This window comes from Syngnathus typhle, linkage group LG4 (assembly GCF_033458585.1).
Source record: "Syngnathus typhle isolate RoL2023-S1 ecotype Sweden linkage group LG4, RoL_Styp_1.0, whole genome shotgun sequence".
Taxonomy (NCBI): Eukaryota; Metazoa; Chordata; class Actinopteri; order Syngnathiformes; family Syngnathidae; genus Syngnathus; species Syngnathus typhle.
In genome coordinates, this window is record NC_083741.1 from 18,851,428 (window position 1) to 18,877,833 (window position 26,406).

Here is a 26,406-nt window from a genome sequence, read left to right on the forward strand (position 1 = left end):
TCTCCAAGCAACGTGCTCTCCGTTACCTGACAACGTTCACTGCCCTCTGTTGGACATTCACTTAAAGCATGGAATGAGCGAAATCCATCCATACATCCATTTTCTGTACCGCTTTGTCCCCACGGGGGTCGCGGGCTTGCTGGAGCCTATCCCAGCGGTCATCGGGCAGGAGGCGGGGGACACCCTGAACCGGTTGCCAGCCAATCGCAGGGCACATAGAGACGAACAACCATCCGCACTCGTACTCACACCTCGAGGCAATTTAGAGTGCCCAATCAACCCACCGAGCCGCCTATGAGTGAAATCCGTTTTTATTATTCATCCATCCATCCATCCATCCATCCATCCATCCATCCATTTTCCTGAACAGGAACTCAATTTCACCTATGGGCAATTCCTACCATGCATGTTTTTGGAACGTGGAAACCGCAGTACCTGGAGGAGACCCACACAGGCACAGGGAGAACATGCAAACTCCACACAGCAAGGCCGGAACCGGAATCAAACCCTCACCCTCTGCACTTTGAGGCGGTTGTGCGAACCAGTCGACCGCTGCGCCGCCCGTAAAACTGACCTCATATGACATCACATAAACTAATCCATTCGACACTAAATATTCTTTACAGTCCAAGTACTTCCTATGGCTGCATCAAGACTATTTGTGTGGTGCATCCATACAGTCTCCCTTGCACTACTTACAGAGGACGCGTCTCCTTTGAGACACCGAATTACAGCATTTGCATTTTGATGGCTGACAGCTCAGGCAGCAGAAAGTGGGGAACGCAATAAAAGAGTGATTGGACTCCAAATGCTAGCAGATCCTCTAATCGCAACATTGAGATGCAGCCATTATGCCGCAGCACCGACTGTATTTTTCACAGTGCACCTGTAGCCGCCTGTGTTTATTATTAAAGAGTGAATGTCACACATTTCATAGGTGAAGGTCTTTCCGTTAAGAGAGTTTTCTGGAGACCTCATAAAAATAGAGCTAAACAAAAGGGACCCTCTAAATCAGTGGTTCCCAAAGTGGGCGGTACCGCCCCCCTGGGGGCGGTGGAAAGATCTGGGGGGGCGGTGAGGAAGAAAGGGGCGGTAGGGGGGCGGCAGTCCGAAGTCCGAAGTTTGAACGTTTGTTTGACGATTTGTACACAACACGTGCAATTACTGACCGCGGGGATATACGACTTCTTCTTAGTGAGTTCCAGCCTGATGTTGAGAATCTTATGTCCCTGCACCAAGCACATCCATCCCATTAATATTAAGTGTGAGACAATGAAGGTTACTGGTGGAATGTTTATTTACCATTCTATGTTGCTGAAACAGTTAAAACTGCTAAAAAATAAATTGGTTTACTAAACTGGGTTTTATTTGTGAAATACACATTTGTGTTTAACCTTTCTCTTTTCAAATTGCAGCATACCAAATATCAAGAAAGAGGTGTTTGTTTCCATATGTGTCTGTGTGTGTGTGGGGGGGGGGGGGGGGGGGGGGCGCTAGGAATTCAATGGGGAGCCAAGGGGGCGCCAGCCTGCAAAAGTTTGGGAACCATTGCTCTAAATCAATTTCATGTGAAGCTTTTTTTTATTGAGTCATATGAATGTGCTAGCTTCGAGGTCACTTTACTTTCTAAAAATAAAGTGAAGACAGCAATAACGGATATCTCCAGAGTTTTTCCAATGCCAGGGTTAAACTATGATTTGAACGTGTTATTGAAAGAAGTATTGAGTCACCACTGCCGGTCTGGTAATAATGCACACTCTTGTCAGTGTTTTTTTTCTTTTTTATTCACCCTGTGAAGCAAAAACAAAAAGTCTGCTACATCCACCACATGCACAGATGAAGCGCTGACGCCACAAGTGAAAATAAAAATAATGCTTTTACTCATTCTTTTCTCTAGTAGCCGCTCGGCTAGTCGCAACGCCCTAGTGCTCCTCGTGACGTCCAGGGAAAGAAAGGCCATACTCAGCAAGAATGCAACAATGTTGATGTCCTAGCTTGTTATACAAACAACCAAGTGGCATAACCAATATTACTTTATTTTTATTGTCCTATGGAACAGTTAGGACCAAGTTCTGTGAAGTCTGCCTAGCAACAATCAAAACAAGACCAAGAATAAAAATCAGGAGTAATATTTTTCATCACAATGCAACACCAGTATAGTGAGCAAATATTTGTATACACTTTATTAACGTGTTTAATAATATTTGTAAGACCCAGTTTCAAAACATTCAGGCTGTAAATTCTCCCTCCTATGGTGTGGTGTGTTTGTACGTTGTGTGTAGAAAGCAGCCTAAAATCCACACAGCCAGGCAGCCTGTCAGCTTAGGTTCAGCATAGCAGGGACTTTTTTAATGCCTTCATCAGTTGCCACGCAGCTCAAATAAATAAATCAAATAAGACTTGCTGCCGTGCGAGACATGCAACGACTTTATCTCCTCAGCTAAGTCGTCTTCCTTTGGGGCTTTTTGTCAGGCTGTGCTGGAAATGATGCGACGGCAGAACCAGGCTGTGTCATCGTGAGGACACAGCCAAATTATTTATCAGTACATATATTCCGTATTTTGAGGGCATTTTTTGGGATGAAATTATATATTTTTTGCCCCCACAGGAAATAAAGGAAGAAATAATTGCTTCCATGGTTCAACTGAGACTATAATAAAAGCTTTATGAATTATGCAGCCAAAGCTTTAAGTTGCATTTTTACATTTTGAACTGTCAAAATTGAGCTAACCAATTAGCTTCCTAAGTAGTTTCAATAAACTGTAACAATAAATCCAAAGAAAAAAATGCAAGTGAACTATAATAGATGCAACAATCCATTTCCTATTTTAATCACCAATGACTTCGATTTTAAACTTATCCAATTATTTCCGCACTTGATATTCCACTTTATGGAAAGCGGTCAATCTTTTTTTTCAAAACATTCCCACTTGTCAAGACTTCCTTCATTAACCCGCGTGACCTGCTCCACCTCCGCAGTTCCAAGCCCTTGAACCGCTTGTGTGATATTGAATGGATTGGCGTCTCTTTGAAGCCTTCAGTGACAATCACTCCTATAACTTTGACATAAAGAGAGTCGATCTCACATATTATTAAAGAGCACGCATTAATTTATAAAATATGCAAAGGAGACCTTAGAGGACGATCCTTTGCTGTCCTAAATGATGGTCAAGGTGGGACAATTTCAAAAGTCAACTTAATACAGAGTGGTCATGAAGTTTTTAAAAATAGTGCTTTTGCGCCGTTTCTGTGTTCACACTGAGGTTCAAAATGGTAACATCTATCCCTCGGCGCTGATAACTCCACATGACAACAAAGGTTATCCCGATGTCTCGCGCCTACTGTACAATTATTTCAAAACTATGAGTATTACCAAGGCAGAAAAATAGGTTGTTTGGGAGCTTTCTTGTTTCACGCTAGAAAGGTCCTTAATGGTTGTGCATGGCCTGATAGAATGCGTGTCAGACTGTTGGCTCAGTGCAGATCTAGGAACAGATCCAATCTCAGGTGTCTGATGCTGTTGGCCGTGAACGTGTGACATTCGCTCACTCCGGCTCGTTTTTCTGGCTAAGGGCGTCTGCGTGACCCAATAATGTCTGTCTGCGTCACGCTGGGCTGCGGCGGACCAGGCAGGTGGATTAGAGGTTTTTTTGGGGGGGGGCGAAGTAATACAAAACAAAACAGAGGATGACAGGCAGGGAGGAAGGAAGGATGGCGAGATTTCGGATCGCCTTAAATCAGAAGTTACTGACTGGGACAGAGCAGACATTTGATTGCCCGCATAGCTTTATCTTTCTGAGAGGATCATCTCACTTACTTGTATCAAAGTATCAATAATTAGAAATTAATGATGTATTGCTTGTGTAACTTTATCCCCGCCACTTGCTATAATCGCTGCTGTCACACGGCAATTCTTCATCCACATTAGCATCTCCGGTGTGTGTGTGTGCGTGGGTTTGATTTAAGGAGCATTTATGCACAAAAAAGCAATGCTGCACAATAGAAGTGAGATTAAACAGCCAAGCATTCATTGAGCACTTCTCCTAACACCTTTTTTCCCAGACAAATTAGACACGGCTCGGTGGCTCGGAACGCCTTTCACTCCAGGGAAATCATCAGCAGACAATGGGCTCGCCGTCTTTGTTTTATGTCCTGGAGAAGAAGAAAGAAGAGCGTTCGGAGACTTGTTGTTGTTTTCCCAAAACCTCACTTCCTCGAGCGGTCCGATCCGAGAGTGAGATAGAGCCCACCGGAGTGCCGTTGCGCGGGGATGATGATGATGACATCCCGAAGATGACGGATGGGTGCCGCCTAACGTGGGAGACGGGAGCGTGTCTGAGCTGATGGCCGGCCTGCTGGGAGCCCTTACCACAGCCTCATTAAACACACCACAAGTCCATATCCTGCTGCTTGAACTGCAAGCAGGTGATAGTCACTGCTCTATTAAGTAGCTGCACAGTATGGATGCGGGTCCAAACTGTAATGGAAGATTTTTTTATTTCAAGGCAGGCAAGCAAAATAGCTTGACTTCCAACTATGGAAATGTCAAGATGATGTGCAATAATTCTTTGCTATTTCACGTTTCACCTAGCATGAATGCCATTGTACTGTGGAATTGTCTTTTTTTTTTTTTTTTAATTCAAATGTTTGGAAAAAGGCGCATAGGGAGCATATCTCAGAGGTCCCGAAAACAACAACAAAAAATAAATACTGATAAAGTTGTATTATTATTATTATCATTATTATTGAGAAAAAATATCTGGCACCTGGGGGTCCAAGCATATCTTTGGGGGAGCAGTGCCCCCACGGCCCCCCTGTAGCTCCGCCAGTGGGTGGGGTATTCTATGTATACATTTTATTCTTGCAATATCAGATTGCAGATTTTCACATATTGCAGGTGCGTACGTAAAACACTAAAAAAAAAAAAAAAGATGGGGGAGGCTTGGAAGCGTCTTTTACAGTAGCTCATCCCTGGTGTGAGATTAAAAAGGTCTCATTTCCATATGAGTGGAAGAGTGAGCAAGCTGGCGGCAAAGGTGGCACTGGACCTTGTCATCCAGTAACAGCTGATCCAAAGAATGGAGAGAAGAAAAATGTGGTTTTTTCTTCAATTTCTTCAGATTTTGGATCTTATATATAATATCTTATATAAATATCCCATAGGAATGACTGGAGCATCACGGGTGGACCAGTGTTTTGCGTGTCTGCCTCACAACTTCTGAGTTTAGGGTTTGAATCTTGTCTCTAGTCTTCCTCCTTGGAGAGATTTCTCCAGGTACTCCAGCGAGTGCTTGTTTGTCTATATGTGACCTGTGATTGGCCGGTGACCAGTCCAGGGTGTACCCTATTTGTAACAATAAATAAGTCTGACTGTTAGGTCTAGGGTTAAATGTTTTACACTGGTCTGGCCAGTCTTCACTATCGCCCACTTGGGTGTGTTGTAATAAATATGACCTTAAATGCTGCTATCTTTTTCTATATAGGCTACAGTATACACCACGCCAGTGAGCTCCAACCGCACCACTGATTAAATCAAAGAACAACCGTAAAATTCTCACTGAAAAGACTTGGGAATGGGTTTTTTTCCGAGAAACTGCCAGCTCGCCCATAACTGCAGTTTATTAGATGTATTTTTATGTGCTTTGAAGGCTGGGATGGCTCGCAGCGCTAGTGCCGTTATTATTTTTCTCGGGCTCTTGTCTCATAGAAGTTGTATTTCAAAGCCAATTAGGCTGTCACGGAACCAGTGGCCATGATAGTTTAGACTACTACAACGGAATAAGGCAGGTGGATTAAGTATTTTCCTCAAATGAGCTTCTATTGACTTCCATTGATTGACCCGCAGTTTTATAGTAATCCGAGCCTGATCTTAACCTTATCCTGTCTTGGTGGACAGAATTTTTGGTCAGGTCTGCTGCCCACCTGACACCACCCTTACGCAAACATGATGACGGAATGCCGCCACCCTGCTCACTTCCCGTCGTGGGTGTCCTCACATGTCGCATTATCCTGCTTCCGTCGCCCTTTTGCTTCAAGAAGGACTGAACAATGTGTACAGCATGAATAAGAGTTCCCACTCGGGAGAATAGATACACTGTCATTAAAATAACAATGACTTAACACGGGGGATATAATTGTCCCGAAATGTCACTATTAATTCAATTGTTGGTACGATGGGACACGGGCCATTCTTGCAGAAGGTTATCATTCCCTCACATGGTTTCAAGGCACGTCCCATCTGAGTGAGCATAATTAACAAGCAGGTATAAAAAGCAAGTCCCCCCGAGGGAGATGTCCACTCACACGATACTTGATTAAATGGAATTGTATAAAAGGATCAATTGTGAGTTGTACGCTCTCAACACTTCCATGGACACGTTTATCTGCCATAAAACATTCATTCAATCAAATGGATCACACCGTGTCCGTCGGTCACGTAATTCCTGCGTGGGGAGGGCTGAAGAAGTATGATTGCGTTTCTCCATGCTAATTGGATCTCTCTGTCATTCCGCACTCACCTTCCAAATACGACTGACAAAGTACCGCACAGGTCAGGAATTCAGGAGACAGTTTTTGATCCACATACTTCATCAATATGCATGAATGCCAACAAGCGCTAACAAATATCTCCCCCCCCCCCCCCCCTTTGACACGCTCGGTGGATAAAAGCTTCGATCTTGACCCTCAAACCCACCAACTCTAAACCACTAACAATAAAACCTTATCATAATCATTACTTATTGACCCCCCTGACGGGAACCCACTAAACCTTAAGCCTAACCCAGACATTTATCATAAACCCAAATCACTAACCTTAACCCACCAACCACAACTTTAATCCGAACCAACCACGAATACTCAACCACTGACGGGCTACTGCATTAAAAATACTTTCACTCAAGTAAGCACTTTATAGCTCCAACATAATCTTGTTTTATTTTATATTCGATGTATTTATGGTTTCATTGTTTCCATCTTTTCAGCCAATTTGAAGTTATAAAATGTGTGTAAAATAGATGTTACGGTTTAATGCGGACCCATACTACAATAAAACGCATTTATGATTTTATACAAGTCCACTAATTGCTTTGTTGTCTTTCTTTTGCATCGGAGGCTTTTATACGCACCACCCGTGGTTCTGTTACTGATTACCTTTCTGCTAATCGTTCCAATTGTAACACAATAGCGGCTGCACACTTTTTCATAAATGTCCATCTATCAGTGTGTGTGTGTGTGTGCGTGCGTGTGTGTACGCGCAAGGAAAGCCATTAGGCTGCAATGGTAAAATGATGCCAGGGAGGCTTTTTAGGCCATTTAGCTTTCGATCAATAATAAGAAGCGTTGGGATTCTTCACATCTCATTTTAGGTCCAAATCCCATCAGTGCTTTTTTTTTTCTTTTTTGAGGTGGACGGCTAAAGTGGGGCGCAGGTTTAAGTCTGCGTTTTGATCAAGCTGATTGGTGAGAGAGTGGGTGTTTATTAGAGTATTGATCAGTGATTCATTCTGTTTGAGATGATAGGCCAAACAGAGTGACACTGAGGAGCCAACGGGGAATTGATGGACAAGTGCAACATCAGGTTAGCCCATTTTTTTTATTTATAACACATAAAATAAAATAAAGACAAAAATAGAAAGTTTTAAATACACATTCAAACATTTTATTTGATTAAATAATTGGTTATTTCATTAAAACGAAATCAAAATAAAATGATTAGATATTTCCTTTGAAAAATTACTTCTTTATAGCTGGAAATAAAAACTATTCATATTTTCTGTTTAATAAACAACAATAAAAATCTTATAACGCTGTATTTCTGTGGAGTTAGTTAACACAGGGGGCGGGGAAGACTTTGTGAAAAAATTGGTGTCAGGGAAAATAAATTGAATCTCAGAAAAAAGATCAAAACTTTAGAACCTGCATTGGCGTTTGAAATTGGAAATGGAATTTCTGTCAGAAAAAAAAAGAGATTTCATGTCAAGGCCATATCATCCAGCCCTAACTGGGGATTTATTTATTTCAAGCATCTGTCAAAATTTTAACATCTTTTAGCCTCTCGCCACAGCCCCGCTGAGCCCCTCTCCCATTCCCCCACACACCTTCTTCCACCTTTCCCACCCGTCGCAGATGTGACAGGAATACGAATGCAAGCCCATCCTCCCTTTCCTCCTCCTCCCGCTCCCCCCTCCCTTCTTGTCTCCATCCATACCTGACTGCTTGCCTCCAAGGACACAGACAAAGACATCCTCCTGATAAGAGAAGCTATCTCACCACCTGCCTGCCTGTCGACTGTTTGTGCGCCTTTGAACGTCCGTCACCACCGAAACCGGAGACGATTCGATGCCAAAAATGCTTCCTTATAGTTTCCAGCGTCGAAAGTGAAGCGGCAAAATACACACAGCTAACCGGGTTGAACCAATTTGACCGGTAATGAATTCTGACCAAATTTCTAAGTTGTCAGCTCTTATTTTGAAGGAATGTTGTAATGGGCTTGGCGAACGAGAAATAAGTGTGAATGGAATGTCACATCTAATAGATACATAGACGGAAATGGGAAAAGATAGGCCGGGCGGTTGAATAAGTTTTATTTACGTTTGTGCGTGTGGGCGATAACATGAAGGGCGTGTATAAAAATTGCACAGTCCTGCTCTCCGTTTCCCCAATTTCAGGTGTAATTACCCGAGAAGACGACAGGTAAGCGGACCAGACGGAAGTCTTTCGAGGCCCGTTCCCTCCTTATACACCGATGCTTCCGAATGACACCGAGAGGAAACATTCCCGACAATAAAACGCACGCTAACTACCACCCGCGCTGTTAAATTGTGACGCCCGTGTGCCGTTATGCTATGTAAAGATCACACTGTTGCAAATTGCTGCAATTGTGGGACAGGCTGAGGCTGTAAATGAGCCAAACGGCACAAGTGGGCTTGTAAAAAGGAAGGGAAACGAGTTGTAAATGTACTGTAACTTGCAATGGGAAGTTTAGCGGGGGAAATTGGACACAGTCAAAAGCATTTCCACTTTTGCGAAGCGGAAAAACACTCGCTCAAAATGTCTGTTCTCTTAACTTACAAGCAACATGAAGCATTTGGATATTGGCTGTTAGATCCAAACCAAAGAAGCACGTGCAGGATTTTCCCTGAACTCACACTTAGCCGCCATGTTGGAAGGGAAATGGATGGCCGTGACGCACACTTAACATTCACTTGGGGATTTACTTTGCTGTGGGGAAGGCGGGCCCACTCGGCAATAGATCCTAATGGATTATTAAAGTGTATTGTGCTGACACTGGCACAATGCCAGTTTGAATATACAGTTATGTGCGTGTGTGAGTAAGCGGCCGGATTGGAACGCTGATGGACTCCATAAGTGAAATTACATTACGATCGGACTGATGTCAGCCCTTTTTGTAGTGTGATGCGAACGGTAAAGGATCAGCGTCGAGGTAAAAACGCATTTAAAAAGAAATACTAAATGATTGATACTAGAGTAGGGTACTCCTTATCCTGTTTTATGCTTTTAACATTTGGGGTTGAGATATTGGAGACATATCCGCATTATTCATATTTTGTCCCATTTGCGGGGAGAAACTTTGCAGCCCCATGTGCATCTTTGAGAACCAATCAGGATTTTTCCGTTCTGATATGTTTGCACTTTCTACCATCTGGCAACTCATCACCTTGCCCGACCGGGGTAAAGGAAAGCTTTAAAGCTCCCTGGATGATCATTTGAATTGGCTTTTTTATTTACCTCCAGCCAATGTCGATTGTGCGGGCGAGAGATTATGTATAGCCTAGCTGTGAGCGCAAAATTACTTTTTTTTTCTTTTTACTCGGTTAATTTTTGGTTGATTGCAGAAATGCAAGAATAAAGTAGTATTTTACGACGAGTGTATTCTTTTAATTGCTTCACTTAGCGGCTATAAAGTCGTCGAGTGGATTGAACGTCATGGGGGGAATGGAGAAAGTTGTAATCAAATGGAGATAGAGAGGTGGTAAAAAAGTGAGAGAAGAAGGAGGGGAAGCCGTACAGAAGGTCACGGTGTAAAAGATGTCTGCTTGGGTTTGACAAATTCGACACAAATGCCACCGAAGGAAACTGCTTGCGTCAGTATTATCTCAATTATCTCTTTAGCTCTTCAGCCGTCGTCACCCGTTCATCCGTTGTCGCACTCGGGCAAAGGTTTTGCGAATGTGAAGTGACATATGAAATAAAGCTAACTGGACGCGGTGCCACCTCGTAGAGCAACCAAACTACAACACTCGTGTTTGTATAAATGACAGGAACAGCGGTTCATGCAAATATTGGATGCGTTTGTGTGTTTTGTTTTTAATGGCTTAATATTAAAACACTTAACTGCAGCTTTTGGTTGTGCAAAATATATATCTATATATCTAAATCCTAACATTTTATTTTAAAGATGTATTATACCAATTTTTAGACAGAATAGCCCAGGGTTCAAGAATTAAAGCACATTTTTTACCCTTGTTTTTGGCAAGACGAATTTAGTCTGTTCTAATGGGGCATCCCTGCCACTTTCAGATGAGAAACTGCTCCCCCCTCCACCCCGGAGCTCATAAACCAAGCATGGCTTTAGTTACTGGGGGCTCGAGTACGGCAAAGCACATTTCTTGCCACTATGCAAAAACTCCAAAGTATCTCTTTGCCCTCTAAACGTTTACCCCTTTGACCTCAACTCTCATGATGAATTCCCAAAGATCAAGGCTTTGTAATCTGCTGCGGCGGCCATTTTGTCATCGTCCGCTTTATAATCCTTCTATCTGAGCAGGCAAATATGAACCGGTATTACTCTCCGAGGGGCTGCTGCTCGAGCCTCTCTCAAAAATGAGGTCTGACAATGTCTGCGAGCGTAATTGTATAATGCCGGGGGCATCGGTGGAAGTGATGCTTGCAGGAGCTGCCCTCCTGCCCCCTCAGCGGGAAATCAAATACACTTAATGGACAGAGGAAGCATTACGAGTGTAATGGAAGCAGACGCGACCAATCACCACTGTTACGTTGGTGTCAGCGGGCTTCTCAATGAAAGCAAGGTTAACTTGACGTCGAGACGGTCAAAAGTCACACGTGACCCAAGCTGCGGGAAAACACGCTGAGGAATTTTTATGCATAATTCATCTCAAGTTTAGTCCAGGGTGCATCCCACCCGTTGCCCAAAGTCATCAAAAATGGATTGCAGCCCCCGGCAATCATTCAAGGTAAAATAATTCATTAACTGCCAACCCAGTTAATATCTTCGACGTCTAAAACCGTCAATGGCACTGAATGAGTTAATGGAGGAATTTTGTTCTAGTCTTTGCAAATAGCTAACAACCAGTCTAGATTATTGCTCAAAAACTCTAGAAAATTGTCCAAGTCGACCACAACCTTAATGGCTCCAGAGTGCCAAGACTAGTGGATCGAGTTCAGCCTTCGATCGTAGTCGGCAGAAAGAGCTTGGACCACAATCCCGATCTAGTTTCACACGAAATGGGTGGCAGAGGGTTGCCTCATGGTGATACGTAGGGTCTCTAGTTTCTGCAGAAACAGAGATTTTAGGAAAGAATCATTTCTCTCCCATGCTAACTTTTCTTTGAGGACGTCACATACTCTTGTCCTCCACCTCATCCCTTGTTAGTCCCATTCACAAAGAACAACGACGCTGCAAAAAGCTATCGTTTACTCTCCCTTTGTTCAAGCTGTCTTGTGTGTGACATTCCCACTTGACCGCATTGTGTAAAGCTAACACTGCTCTTCTTTTTCTCCTCCTCCTCAACGCTGCCACAGTCATATATTAGGAATAAATAATGAAGAAACTCATCAGAGGAGACTTTGCATATAGATAGCCTACTTAAGCCGGAAGCAGCCATTAACACAAGTTGCGGGGAGGGAGCGTCGGGTAATTAGAGTGGATCGCCTTGCCTCCTTGAGAGCGTGTGACTAATAGAGAGGCCAGAACGACAGAAGGAGGACACTGTACAAAAAGAAAAACCCTCAGACAAAGTCATTTCTCACTTACCAGACTCACGCGGGAAAAAAACGGACGTTCAATAAACGTGGTGTGTGTGCGAGCAAAAGAAGGATCACACAGAGAACGTTTTTATATACCGATATATGATCATCGACTCTCCAAAACTTTGCTTCTTAGTAGCTGCCACTCATTTCATGACCTTATTCAGCGGACTTGTCAGAGAAGCAGCTCGGGCGCGACAGATACGATATATCCGGCTTCTATTTCAAAGGTCATTCTTCTCGGTTGACAGCGAGGACATCTTGCTATTATTCCGCATCTTGGGTCCTCTGCGAACGGACACTCTAATCACTTTCAATAGACACACAAGAACCAAAGTGGGGGATCCGTAAAGTGCACACTGCCAGGACGAGAAAATCTCTGGGACAAAGCAAAATGTCAGCTTCAAAATCGACCCACGATAGACATGCAAAACCAATTTCATGTTAATGAAACTGAAACGTACATTAGAGGCTAAATTCAATATTTACTCTTTCAAATCCCTCTCCACTAAGCGTGTATTTCGCTTCAGCCATAGATGCCGAAACTATCTCCGTCGGGGATCCGGACAGGCAAAAGGGAACGAAAGTGCTGACGTTACTCGCAACCCCCCCCACCATTTTCCAACAGCCTCATAACAATTGAGGATAGATGACCACCGATAAGCCCCCTCTCTCTCTTTTGGGGAGCCTCTTAATGGAATCTCTCTTGTCCCAAGTCGCTGCGGTCTATCGACTGCTCTTGCCACCCTGAGATGCGAATGCACCAGTAGATTGATGAGACTTCCAAAAACTGGCCACAGAACAAATCTTCCACCTCACTGTAAGATCGGAGAGAAGGCATCCAAATGCTACCTTGTTGATAAACACACAAAAACAACATCCCATACCTTAGCAAATAAAAAGCTGTGTTTTTCCCGGTGTGCGGGAACTTATCTAATGCTGTGTTCTACAAGAGGTCAAGAGGCAGACGACAGGCCGATAAGATGCTTATCCCGCTGGTGAGGCTGCACTACCTTATCTCGCTTCAAGGGTCCTCTTGGCCGGCGGCCAGCCCGACAATGAGGAAAGCTCAACGGGAAGCTAATTGATTCCCGACATGTCACTTTTTTCTCCCTCCGGCGACCTGGAAGCTGTCTTTTTGCTAACGTGATTGAAACGCGGTCTGTATCTTGAGGCACATCTGGATGACATAAAACCTTCCTGGATGTAATTACTTACCTCTTTCAAGGGCAGTATGTTTTTGTCGGCTTCAGTTTGTTTAGCCATCTGTGAGGAGAAACGGTGCAATCTACACTTATGTACCCCACAGGTCCAACTAGGGGTTTAACGAGAAATCATATTTGTCGTCTGATTTATCGGTACGGTACAGAGACTGACTGGAGGGAAGATATGAGGTGAGGGACAGGAAGTGTAACCTGGCAACGTAGCGTAAACAAATACAGAGCAGCTCAGCCTCTGGCTTGGTGGTACCACAAACATTTCTTATTATTGCATTCACATATTTTATTGTGACCGTAATGATGTCCGTTAAAGTTTTCTTATTGCATAAGTTTAAAAATAGTTTTACCTTGGGGATTTTTCATAAAAAAATGTTTTCAGATAATTTATTTAGAAAAAGTTTTTTAAATGTTTTACATGTTATTTTACCCCCGGGGCCTTGCTACCGAGGAGTTTTTTAACTACCTCAGTGACTTCTACCCCAGCGATTGGAAAGTCCGCCTCAGAGTCTCCAGGCCCTGCTTCCACAATGGAAGGATGGATTTTTCTTAAACATTTGTCTTTTACAATTATTTTTTTATGATTTCACTACTTATTTTTTTTACATTTGCTTTTAACCAGTTTTGCCAAATTAAAATGAAATATTTTTCCAAAATTAAATTTAAACTCTTTTCTTTTTTAAATCCTTGTAAATACGTTATTTTGGTTGATCTCAACAATCAGCCGTGTGGCATACAACAGCGGTCATGAAAAACAACCACATTAATCCTGACATTTTCCAAACTGAATTTGTTGGAATAATAGAGTTCATCATTCAGAAAGGATTTCACAAACACTCCCACTGTTATTTAATCAAACGAAGCGAGCATCTTTTCAATATGGCCAATGTTATTGAGGAGGAGGTGTTCACCTTGTGCTTCTCGTAAGAACGCCTATAAAAGGTGATTCATTGAGTTTTGAGCCAGCCTTTCAAGAAACCTCATTGGGATAATGCGGCTCTGCCGAGCACGGTCTTTTCTGCATTATGAAGTCAATCAGTCAGCTCAGTGAATGACATCATGCCTGCCGGCATATCCTCATCAGCTCTACCGCCACCACACACAGCTACTGGAAATAAGGCAAGAGATTAGGAACAAGAAGGGGGTCTATTAGTCAAGACCCAGGAAGTCCGCCATTGTTGACATACCAAATGTAAGAATTCGGAATCTGACAAAAAAAAAATGCACTGTGGGGTCGGAAGACCGTGTAGCCACATGCCACCGTTCATCCTGAATCTCGGTAGACTGATCCTGTGCAGCGGAAATAGAGTACCATACTCTTTCTGTTGATTGCGTCATCAAAAAACAGCAACAAATTCAAAACTGATGTTCTTTGTGTGCTATCCACGGACAATTTGAGTTCCAGACAGGCACGAAAATTTCTGCAGATTTTGTCTTTTAAATCAGGAGTTCATTAGTTCCTGGTACGTTAAATCGAGGTTCTACAAAGTGCAACAGTAGGAGCGTAATTTATGTAGCCTCTTACATGTAGTCAGATAATGTACAGTATTTGTAGATGAAGCAGCATGTGGTTCACCGCATTGCTATTTTTGTTCGGTTTTCCCGATAACTGTAGGAAACTGTGATAAAAAGGTGGTTCATGGTTCAGTTATACTGGGAAATATGTTTTGTGTATTTCATCTATGTGTTCTAACATCTAACACCAATGTGTTGCAATGACTTTACCAATACGTTCGCTTCCGTAACTAATTGCTATTTTGCTTCGTTAAAATCAGGAAAGAAAAAATGAGGGACTCAAATGGATTAATGGCATTTTAATAGGTTTCAATAGGAAAGAGTGATTTGATTATTGAGCAAACTGAATGGCAAAGTTAGTCAAGGTACCACTAGATTTTAATGCCTTGCAGAAAATTTAATTCACTCAATCGCGTATTTTTGTTTTGTTTGGTTTTAACTTGATGGATGATAGAACCTGTTGAGTGTCTTTTTCATGATACATTATCTTTGTTTTTTCAAATCTCTCAGAGAGATGGATACTGTTCAATTCTCTATTTCTAATTATGTCTGGCTCATTATTATTCGGCATAAAGATACCATCCGTTGCCTAATGAGAGAAGAGATAAATGTTTCTTTTGGGATGGAAGGGTTGGGGGGGGGATATAAGTGTGCGTTGAGGAGCGCCGTGAGGGTGGTGCAGAGAGACGGATGGTCTGTTTCTCCCGGATCTATGCTTCTCTTTATTGATCCTCCAGTGCGGGTCTGGCCGCCTGATGAGGCGTATCCATAACGACCTGAGCCCCTCCACGTAAACAGATGTTGCTACCGCAGCTAACTGCGTGCATTTCAATCGTCCACCTGCTGTTTATTGCCTTCTAGCAATCCGTCTTATTTGGCGCAATTCTTTCCGCCGTCAGTGTGCACACAAGCTTCCCTCCGAACGGCCATATTTGCTTTTTATTGTCGGGTCTAGTGGGGGGAACTTTCCGCTACGGTGCCCACACAGCATTGAGTAAGCATCTGGAATAAGTCACAGCCCCGCTAATGGAAATCCATTTAGCCTCGGTGTGATGTGAACGTCGTCTGCGCAGGGAAGCAGAACGACACGCTGGGTTCTTTTGAACCTGGCAAGGACACACAAGGTGAAAAATCGCCAAAAGTAATTGCATCAAGCACTTTCTATGCTGATGGGCTTGTTCAGGCTCATAGAAAAGCTGCATTGTGTCCCACTACAATGGATTGTTTGAAATGAGGGTGGAAGGAGAATCAATCAATTATTTGACATTCAGCCATTTCGAACGACTAGACCACCAACGGCAATGATGAAACTTTCTAATGTATCCTTTAAGCACTGGTATGGCCGTCAGTCATTCCGAGAGTTCTGAAACTGAACAAGAACGGGGTCTGATTCAAGTTACTTCAGTGGCCACTGTGTACCATGATGATATGTAGCGACAATTTTCGTGTCGGTGCAGCAACCGCTGGCTCTCAATCGAGTCAGCTTTTCCTTTCACGCAAACATTGTTTTGTCTTATCAATTCACTTGCAATTCATTGCCCTCTGTCAGGCAGCTTTTCATTTTCACGTCCTTGTCGGCTTGATAGTATCAAAATGTCCAATCCAAGGACGGCGTGATGGCAATTAGACGAGACAAGAAGCTTTTATGCTATCTGGCTGTACCGGGAATAAGAAGAAATGAGATTCACCCCTAACTGTTTGCATTTAAATTCAATAAGCTATCGCCTTTATTTGAAGCTTTGTTGATGGACGGTCATGCTAAATTACATGTGAACTCTTGCAGAGCATTACAGCCCGCCTCATGACAAGTTCTGATGAAAGGGGGGGAAGTGTGGTTATAGGGTGGGTGGACACCTGGTTTATTGGCGTCCAGATGCTTTGCCATGACATGGGGTCATTCAGAGTCACAGTGGGAGTTGGTCCTCAAAGCCAGACATCATTAGAACAGCCCGTGTTCCTAAATTTACACTAACAAGCCTCACAACACAGGCCACCATAAAAGGAGTCTAAGACCAGGAAACACCTGCTGATGCTGCCATTTAAAAGGCTGTTTAGAAGAATTGAGTATATCGGTGACATTTCAGTTCAGTAACAGGAGTAGTGTTTAAGACTTGCAAATTATTTGTAATTTAAGAAGAGATTATCACTTGCCTTGGCTCGACAAAGGTTAGGAAACACTGCAGAAAAACTGGAACTAGAATAGTCCGCAATGATTTTATCGTATGATTAGATCAGTATTATCATCACATCGTGTCGAGTGTCTACCGAAGGCTGGTAAACTCCAAAATCAAAATGTAACGGTCCAGTGAACAGCGTCAAACACAGATACAGTCTGTGCTTGAAGCTGTGCCCATCGAGGCTTCCATGTGGACACTTTTAATCATAGAGATGGACTGTTTCTTTCCTCTGGGCCCCTTGAGGCCTTTAGTTTTTTTTTTTTTCTTCTGTGTATCTGTAACAAATAATGGACTCAAGATGGCCCCCAGAGGCCCTCAAAGCCATAACAGAAATACAACCACCTCCAAAATAAAACTCCCAACAAATTTTGTGCTCTTTTTCTTGTCCAGTGACGCAGCCAACATGAAACGTGGGCGACCCGAAAATATTTCAGTTCTCCTTCACATGGAGCAAGGAAACTGTTGACATTGTTCTACTGCCATCTAGTGGCCGCTGGAAAAAAACACCATGACATGATGGGAGAACATTGAAGCTTTTTCCAATCATTTTCATGTCCCCAACGGTCTGATTGTCGAAGTGTTCTTGAAAGATTATCCAGAGGATTTCCCGCCTCCATTTGCTCGGAAACAATCGGGGTGAAGAATGCAGGAGGCCATAATAAACAAAGTGCAGGTGTATTATTATTTAATTCTTTATTCATAAACTTGATGCAAGTTCACAAATTACTTTACATGGTCAAATTCACCCTTGCAGTGGGGGAAACAAAACAAAAAAATTGAAACCAAATGCAATGCATGCTCACCAGTGCATAACTTAAAAAGCCAAGGGACAATCACGGTTTTGTGGAACATAAAACCGGAATCGGTTCAGACTTTGGATCGGAGTCGGTCTCGGGAATTGTCGGGTCTGCTTTCAGTGCACATCAGATTCGGGCTTAAAGATATTGAGTAGCAATTTGTAAGTTCTTCTAACCTGGTTCTACGCGCAGGGCAACACGAAATCGTTGCCAAGTGCTGAGACGCAACTGGAGCTCAATTAAAAACAAGTCCAGAATGTGATGAAAGTGTGTCTTGACTAAGTTTGAAGTCTTTGAGGAATGACGACGCTGTTCCACACGGATATCGCCAATGTACAGATGTTAGATTTCCACCCAACGAAGCCTCGCTTCATCTTTCCGAAACTTGTTGGAGTTGGGTTCTATTCGCACGTACGTCAATGATCGGAATCTGCATTTTCGAGATCCGTAGCTACGTCTGTGATATGTATTCCTGAGTTTGGGCCCAGCAACCCCACAAGATGTCAGCATGAACACGGATTGCGTCTATGCCGTTCTAGAAAACGTCCACTCGATGATACGGGGAGGGGCGGCGATTTCTGTCCAAACACAACTTGCGATGAAGTTTCCTATGCTGCCCTTTGAGAACATCCTCATTTAAAACAAAGTTAGTAACAGCACTGAATATCCATGATGGGAGTGCGTGACATGGAATGAACACGTAGAAGGGATCACTCAACATCGCAAATGCGTAAAGAGTTTTCGCTAGAAGTGAGGTGTAAAGTTTAGACTATTGCAGTGAGTTGAGGAAAAGGAAAAGATCATTGAGGACAACTCGGGGAGGTCACTTTTTGTTTCCCCACCATCAGATGTCCACAAAGAACGAATTGGCCTTGTGGCTTGTGAGAACTAAGCAGACCGATTCAAAGACGATTAGATGCATAGCCTGATTGAGGTTCATCCGGTTTGAGGAATGACAAAAAAAAAATATATATTCCAAAAGCCTCGGGAATGCCAGGGACAGCCGTGATAAAGAGGCGCCATCAATCAAAGGGCTCAATGGTCCCTTTTACACAGCCTGCAAAAGTCAGCATGTTCCCGTCATGTATCGTATCTCAGTTTGAACGGCGCCGACACGGAAAGGTGGCCATGATGTCATCGTTTGGAGGTAGTATCAGAGCCGTGATAGAAGAAGGATACCAAAGGTATTCAGAAACCTCCGGACAGAAAGTGAGAAGATTACGGTAATACTGACATATTTCCCAGTTAAAGTCTCAACTGCTCCGATGATTTTTTCAGGCTTTCTGTGTAAAAGAGGCTATTGTCACCCGGATATCCAATTCATATTAAAAAGAAAAACAAATGCAGTAGTCATTAGTCTTACATAAGAATATGGCGTACTTTAGTTTCCTTATGCAAGAGTAACCGTGTGGCAACTTCTTCATTCCAAGAGGAAAGCTGCTGTCGATGGTCGCAGCGCACACGAGTGTGTGTACACAGCCTCGAGGACCCGAGTCGGGGTGACATTATAAACATCCTCTTGCAGAAATACAAATGTACATGATTACACTGGGCGTTAAAAGCAGCTAGATTACAGTGTGGGGCTGCCGACGCCGTCCTATTTAGTCCGTTTATTTGTGTGGAATTCTCGACATCAGGCTCGAGGTGTCTATGTTCTCTTCCTCTGAGGCCTTCGGGCTTTGAAAAGACGTCCAAATGCAAGCTGGCTCGCCATAATGTAGAAGGTCCGGAGAAATGCCATTGATCACCACCGCGGTGGTGTGGTCCAGCCAAATAGGCGGCGTCCCGTTAAAAAGGAGCCTCGGTGATGGCCGACGCCAGCCGTTTTCTGTAGTTCATAGTTTCCATCAGGAGATAAATATACGACGGCAGCATCGGCGTCCAAAGCAGAGGGGTGTGATATATTTGCTTATGTGCTTCTTGTTTCTCGTTGGTTGGTCACCGGATGAGGAATTTTGGCTTGAAGTTCACTCAACAATCAAAACCGTAAAAAAAAAAAAATTGGGAGAGGGGTGTGTGGGGCAAGTTGGTCGCAAGGAAAATAAATCCAGAGCAGGAAGGAGAAAAATATTAGCCATCCTCCTTTGGGGGTGTGTACCATCCTGGAGGCAACAACAGATTCATCACATGAGCACCTTTTTATCATAACGGTGGTTGAATTGGGGTCACACAAAGAAATACTAAACTAAGATGAGGTCAGTGTAAGGAAATTGAGTCATATTTTAGTACAACTTCCATCAAAAAATGGGAACCAAAGTCATTACAGGAGTGAAAGATTTTACCACAAAAAATTATGAAAATAAAGTCTTAATTTTAAGAGAAAAAAGATTCATGGGGGGGAAAATAGCTATGAGAAAGACATCACAATACTACAAAAATGAACCAGCAATATTGGGGAGGGTGACCATTTTATCAGAAAAACGAAAATGTGATAAAATAATAATAAAAATTTAAGAATAAAATTATAATATTCCACTGTTTTTTAAATTTACAATACAAGTAGTGCTAATATTACAAGGATAAAGTTGTAATATGAGGTAAAAGATCTGCAATTTGAATTATTTTCACAACACCATTACATTAGATATTGTGAGAAGAAAGACAAAAATAATTGAAAATAATTTGACGTGAATAAATTCAATTAACTAATAAATTTCTGAATGTTTGTAGCTAATGTGGCTTCTGAGCTGCAAACCTTCGGTCAAGCCTGGTTTGGAAGCCAGGACATGTGACTGTCAGTAACACACTGCCAAAAATAAGTGAATGGCATGTGACAGCAGCCACGACTTCAAGGTCACCAAAGTGACTTTGCGTCATATCGCTTTGGGTCTTCGCTAAAGTTAAAAGGGCCTGACAACCCTTTGTGCAAGGTTATTTTACTGTCACGATAATCAAATAATCCATTTCTAACAGTATTGGAGTGGATTTTCTTTCTTTTCATATTAAAAACCAACTCGCCTCATGTTGTTTTGGTGCCAGACTTTCTGTCGAGACAATTTTTGTCCGTCTGTGCTGTGACTTAATGGGGGCGGCCACAGAACGCTGCTTTCTAACACCGGCGTAATTATTTCAGAAAATCAATCCATTGAAGCGAGCTAGCAGCTCAGTAGTGTTCAAATGTTCTGTAAATGTCACGGAAATCCATCTATTCATTTTCTGAACTGCTTATCCTCACTAGTTTAAAAAAAAGAAAAAAAATCAAATCAAAATGCGTACTAACCGTTCTTTTCGTGGATCTGGACGAGGGATTTGTAGGACTGCTGTGCTCTGGCTAGATTGTACTGGTTCTGCAAGGGGAGAGAGATGAAGCATAAAAATGAAAGAAAATGGCAGAGTGCTGAATATATATAATAAGCTGGATTCAAACACTGCACCAATATGATGCATACAGACTTTACACCATATCACCAATATTGATTACATTAGCAATCAATATACTGTATGTCCTAAAACTGTTGCACACGTGGCTACTCGTAATATAAATTATTGCGCAATATTGTCTGAGGACTAATTAGTTATTATCATTGAGTCAGGCTGATAATATTAATACGTCATTACATTCAATTATTGGAGTATATTTTAGTTTTAGGATAACTATTTCGATGATGATTTTTTATTATTAAAGATTGTCTGTCCAGGAAAATTTTAAAAATAAATTCACAATGGAGCATTCATTTTCCTGTATCTTGATTAAATTAAAAATATTCGGACAACACACATATCACAAACAAAACTGGACTATAATATAACCACATTGAGAATTTCATTTTGGACATTCTGAACTTCTGTTTCCTACGATCAAAATAAAAATTCCCCAGGGCTTGTCATACTCTGCTTCATTACACGGGAAAATAGTTTTACTGAAGTTAATGAACAGACAAGTGCACTCCTTTTTTAACTCCATTATAATCAATCAAGCCAATTGAACTCAATCAGTTAACAATCGCATCTCTAATGTCTTTGTATCGCATCGGATTCTGACAATGGGGTCGACGCTAATGAAATGTCTTTTGAGAAAAAAAAAAAAAATCCATGTGAAGAACAACAGTCAGTACTGCGCTCACTTACTTTGTTGGCTCCGAACTGCACTCTGGCTTTTCCTTTGACTAAAGTGGCATTGATCTGCATGATGACAGACTCAATTGAATAGGCACTGCTCCAACCCTGCAGGCAAGAAAGTGATGCTGCCGTTATAAAGGGTCTTAATTCAATTAAACAGAAAATGCACCCTTTCACTTTTTTAATACGATAATAAAGAAGAACTGACCTGTTTGGTGAGAAGCTCCATGCACAGGGCACCTCCTCCAAGAACATAGCTAAAGGGGAAAAAAAACGATGCTCGCTTTAATTATCTTGAAACATTTTTTAAACTCAGCGCCCAAAGTCAATTTCACTCTGCGACATGAAATTTGCATCTTTTGATGACCCACCATCAAGCATCACATTTTGAATGACTCACCCCCCAGACAGCACAGGCGACACAACCCGCACAAATGGAGGATCGAAAGGGAAATTATCCTGAAGAAGGAAACACGGTGGATTTAAACTTTTGTCTTTTTGTTGATGCCGTCGCAACGTTAGCCCAGAATATTCAAAGTACTCACTTTGTAGGAGAAGTTCAGTAAAATGTAATCCATTCCTTCCTTTTCCTTTAAGACTTGTAAGTCGCTGTGTAAGGGGCTGTCTGGATCGACACTATCAGTAAACCAAACAAGACATTCGTTAGCCGGTATTCCCAAACAAAAGCAAGCCCTCGTTCCAATTTTCACTCACGTTCGTAATTTGACGTGCCATTCGTACAGGCTGTCGTTGACCAGCTCCACCGAATAGATGCCTTCCATACAAAAGGAAGAAAATACACATTTTCATCAAATGCCTTGACATCAATAGTCCTGCCTTTACAGAGATAATCCTCTGTAAGACTCTCGCTTTTTTTTGGTGACATCTCTTCCATTTTTTTTTTTTTTTATGCACGAGACGGCATGACTTCTCCTGTTGCACGTGTTGCCGCTGGGAGTGTGGTAAAGGCGGAGTTGCTTGAAGGTTTATGATTACCGTTTTGTACATACGTCTTCTATTGGGTACCTTCAGTGTAGTGTAGTGTAGTGTAGTGTAGTGTAGTGTAGTGTAGTGTAGTGTAGTGTAGTGTAGTGTAGTGTAGTGTAGTGTAGTGTAGTGTAGTGTAGTGTAGTGCACCTTTATAAAAGTAAATGCAAAAAAAGCTGTATTGAATCTCTAGTGTGCGTGCAAAGCAGCCCACCTGTCTTGTAACTCTGAGACCTGTAGATCTCCCGGAGTTCCTTCATCAGGCGGTCCGAGGCTTGCACGGAACCGGACACGGCCCCCTGAAAGCAATTGAGCGAATCAGTCAAAGCAGCAGGTCTGAAGTGGGGGGAAAAAAAGCAAAGACATGAACTGGCAACTGAGGTCAGACTTCACCTTGTGAAGTCCCAATGGATTTTTTAGAGAGGCAGGGCGCCGCCTGTATGCAAGGGACTCCCGGAAATGAGTAAAGATTGCTTTCAGCTCAAGGCGATAGGAGAAGTGAGTGTCGCATGTCAAACTTGACACCACTCTCCAAACTTTCCGTTAAACAAAGGTTCCTCGTCTGCCTCTGTTACAGATCCCTCCACCTTTCACACTACCTGTGAACTCTGTTTTACTTCACTTCTGTCTCACTGTTCTGCTTAAATTAACTTGATACAATAGTGAAGTTCCACACTTTCTCTTCCCGACGTTGCGTGAAATAATGGCTTCATCTGCCACGCCTGACAGTGTCACCATTTTATTGAGAGTAAAATTACACAAAGTTGCTGTTATAGCAATTTTCGCTGGGCTTTGGGTAAAAGGTGATTAAACACTGCCTCTTCTGTAAACATGTGAAGATGCCCGACTCACATTTAAATGGTCCTGCCTCTGGTTCTTCCTGATCTTCTCCAGGACGGCCAGATTCTCTTTCTCGATGCCATCGTCTTCGGATTTCTTGCCTTCAACGGGCTCCTCCTCTTTCATTTCATAGTGGTCCAAGTCCTCGACGTCCTGTCGGAGAGCAGACCCGAGATGTGAATCATGCTTAAAATGTTAACTAGTATGATTACATTGGGGAAAAGAGGAGTGTTTGGCTCTTGTCATATAAATCTCCTTCTTATAAACAGGAAGTGTTCTAGTACAAATATTGCTACCTCTCCCATCTCTTCCTCTTCCTCTTCTTCTTCTGACGTGACCTCCTCTGTCCCATGCTACACACAAGCATACACGTTATTAAAATTGCAAAATATGTTGTTGCACGGTAATCAAAATTTATTTTAGAATGTGCAATAAGAAAAGTCTGTCGTACCTTTCTGTCTTGTGCAACAGGGCCGGCGGGGAGCGGCTGGTCCAACATCTCCACATCGGGATGCTGAGGAAGGTTGTACAGCCGGCAGAGGTCACAAATCAGCTTCTTTAACTGCTGCAACAGCTGGAGAAGACAAAAGCAAAAGTTGCGTGTGTGTTTTTGTGTATTAAGTGGGTGTAATGACGAATCATTTATTGAGCATATACTCCTCCAACAAAGCGCAAAATTAACTGGGAGGCAATTTTGTGTGTTTGGCAGATGCTCCTGGTTGCTGTAGCTTTCACATCTGTATGCATGCTTGTTTGTGCCTATTTTTAGAACACATAAACCTGAAAACCCGCATCTCACGTAAGGTATTCTTCTTGCCGCGAGGAAATTTTGAACACTTTCAAATCTTATTTGCGACAAGAAATACTGTTGAAGATTATTAATACTGTTGGTGAATGTCTGACAAACGCCTTTGCGTTTGTTTGCGACCTTGAATGAACCCTGAAACGGAACAAAAAAGATATTCTAAACGCAAGATTTAGCCTCGATACACAAGTCAACCAGGGCTCATCTTGGTCATGTGATGATGGTATGTGGACACTAAAGGGCTCTGCGTCATATGGTGGGGATATTTACCAAGGTGCTGCCTTTTTTCACATCCTCCAGACGCTCCAAAACTTGTGCCAAGCTGGGGTCGTCAGAATTCACGAACCAAATAGGCGGTGTGGATGGATAGGACTCCTGTTGCACACAAAAATAAAGCCGGTTTAAGTCCACAGGTTGCAATTTTGCGAGTCAACTTTGTTTACAGACAGCTATACCTTTGGCGTATACAAGTTCTACTGTATAGCAAATATGAGAGATCAACACAAGTGCAATTGGAAGTCATCCAATTCAGATTATTGGGCCTAAACATGTGTGCGTATGTTTATATATCATGAATTTACAAAATGTATTGTTTGGTAGCATGGCACCTCCCTCTCCTCTTTTTCGATCTCAAATATTTGTCTTGGATATTTTACCAAGCAGCTCCGTGTCTGTTTAGTTATGAAAAGTAGTTGAGGTTTCAACACTAGATTATACTCTCTAGTTTATGAATATATAATTTACCATGCAAATCAGGACTCGCACATTGGAGTGCGACAAATGTATTTCCCTTGTGGATAAATACAATATCTATCTAATCTAGCTAGATCTTTCCCCGCACACAGTGTTAGCAACTCGACTAGCATTTTTTTTCCCCCGGCTAACCATAGCTTGCCTGCTAACCCCCCCTCCCAATGAACATGTCAATCGCCGTACCGTACTGACCGTTATGTTACAGTGGATAATCAGCAGCTTCTCCCCGGTTACGTTGAACTGACAGCTAAGCTCGTCGGGCTTCCAGTCGATGATCCGGAATCGTTCGTGATTTGGGTCGAAAATAGACTCCAAAAACTTCAGTTCGGCCTTCAGCCCCGACACCGACATCTTCCGCGCATCTCCGGCCGGGCCGCTTGGGGAGGGGGAAAAGAAACCGGGGCTTTAGCTCGCAGCTAGCTTAAGCCACAAGCAAAAACAAAAGTTGAAATGAAAAAAAATATATATATCCAGGTTTATTTTATGACTCCAGTAATGACAACTTGTCGCTCTGGCTCCCCCTGTGTGAGTCCAAACGACCCGGTGCCTTCCGTGGAAAGCGTCCGGTTCAAGTTAATCTTAATTCGATATGTTTTCAACGACGTAGCAGCTAATGTTCGCATTCAGCACGTTAGCATGCTAGTGCGTTGTTGTTGTCTTTCTGTCTATTGTTGTTGGCCGCCTATGATGACAACCGTCTTAAAAGGCTGCAAAACGCCGTCCGCTCATCTCGTCCGCTCGCTCCCATGGCACGGCGCCCCCGTTATTCTTCGAAGTGGCGGGCGAGCGCACGGTTCGCTCCGCTACCCCGCTGTGGGTGGAAATAATCCGCCGGAGGAAGGACAGTGTTTTTCATCTCGGTTCATCTGCTGTTAGCGTAGTTGGCCTCTCTGTTGGGGTTTAAAGATGGCGTCCCGCGAGCTCGCTGTTCCCGCAGCATCCCATAATCCACCGCGCGGGATCCAGGGCAAAAGTTGAGCCACAATATTTGACTTTTTAACACTTATTTTATGGTTGTCACCCTTGGATTTTGTAATTTACGATTTCAAATCAAGTTGCGGGACTTTATTATTTTTTTCCAATAAAAGTGCACATTTGTGATTCCACTCCGTTGTTCGGTTTTATTTCCCCTCTCTCCATTTTTTAAGAAGTCAGTACAGTATTTCATAATTTGAGAGAGAATTTCGAGGTTAGTCAGCACGGGTCCAAATAGAAATTGTAGATAATTGTACTGTATTAGCACAATA

At 42.7% G+C, this 26,406-nt stretch overlaps 1 protein-coding gene across 1 annotated transcript; it reads right to left on the reverse strand.

The window, feature by feature from the left end:
- Positions 1–17,596: 17,596 nt before the first annotated feature.
- LOC133152809 (ubiquitin-conjugating enzyme E2 Q2-like) lies at positions 17,597–26,095 on the reverse strand. Its single transcript, XM_061276712.1, has 13 exons — positions 25,352–26,095; positions 24,677–24,781; positions 24,053–24,175; positions 23,898–23,954; positions 23,614–23,754; positions 22,976–23,060; positions 22,489–22,549; positions 22,320–22,410; positions 22,175–22,233; positions 21,983–22,031; positions 21,784–21,879; positions 20,936–21,002; positions 17,597–19,817 (listed from the first exon to the last, which is right to left on the reverse strand). The coding sequence occupies exons 1-13, from the start codon at positions 25,508–25,510 to the stop codon at positions 19,786–19,788; spliced, it is 1,125 nt and encodes a 374-aa protein (XP_061132696.1). The 5' UTR covers positions 25,511–26,095; the 3' UTR covers positions 17,597–19,785.
- Positions 26,096–26,406: the final 311 nt, after the last annotated feature.

Excerpts from the sequence above, each read along its gene's own strand:
- LOC133152809 (XM_061276712.1), bottom strand. The coding sequence starts at position 25,510 with ATGTCGGTGTCGGGGCTGAAGGCCGAACTGAAGTTTTTGGAGTCTATT. Across the intron at positions 22,234-22,319 it reads TACTGAACTTCTCCTACAAA|GATAATTTCCCTTTCGATCC; the intron begins GTGAGTACTTTG and ends TTCCTTCTTCAG. Across the intron at positions 22,032-22,174 it reads TCGCCTGTGCTGTCTGGGGG|CTATGTTCTTGGAGGAGGTG; the intron begins GTGAGTCATTCA and ends TTTCCCCTTTAG.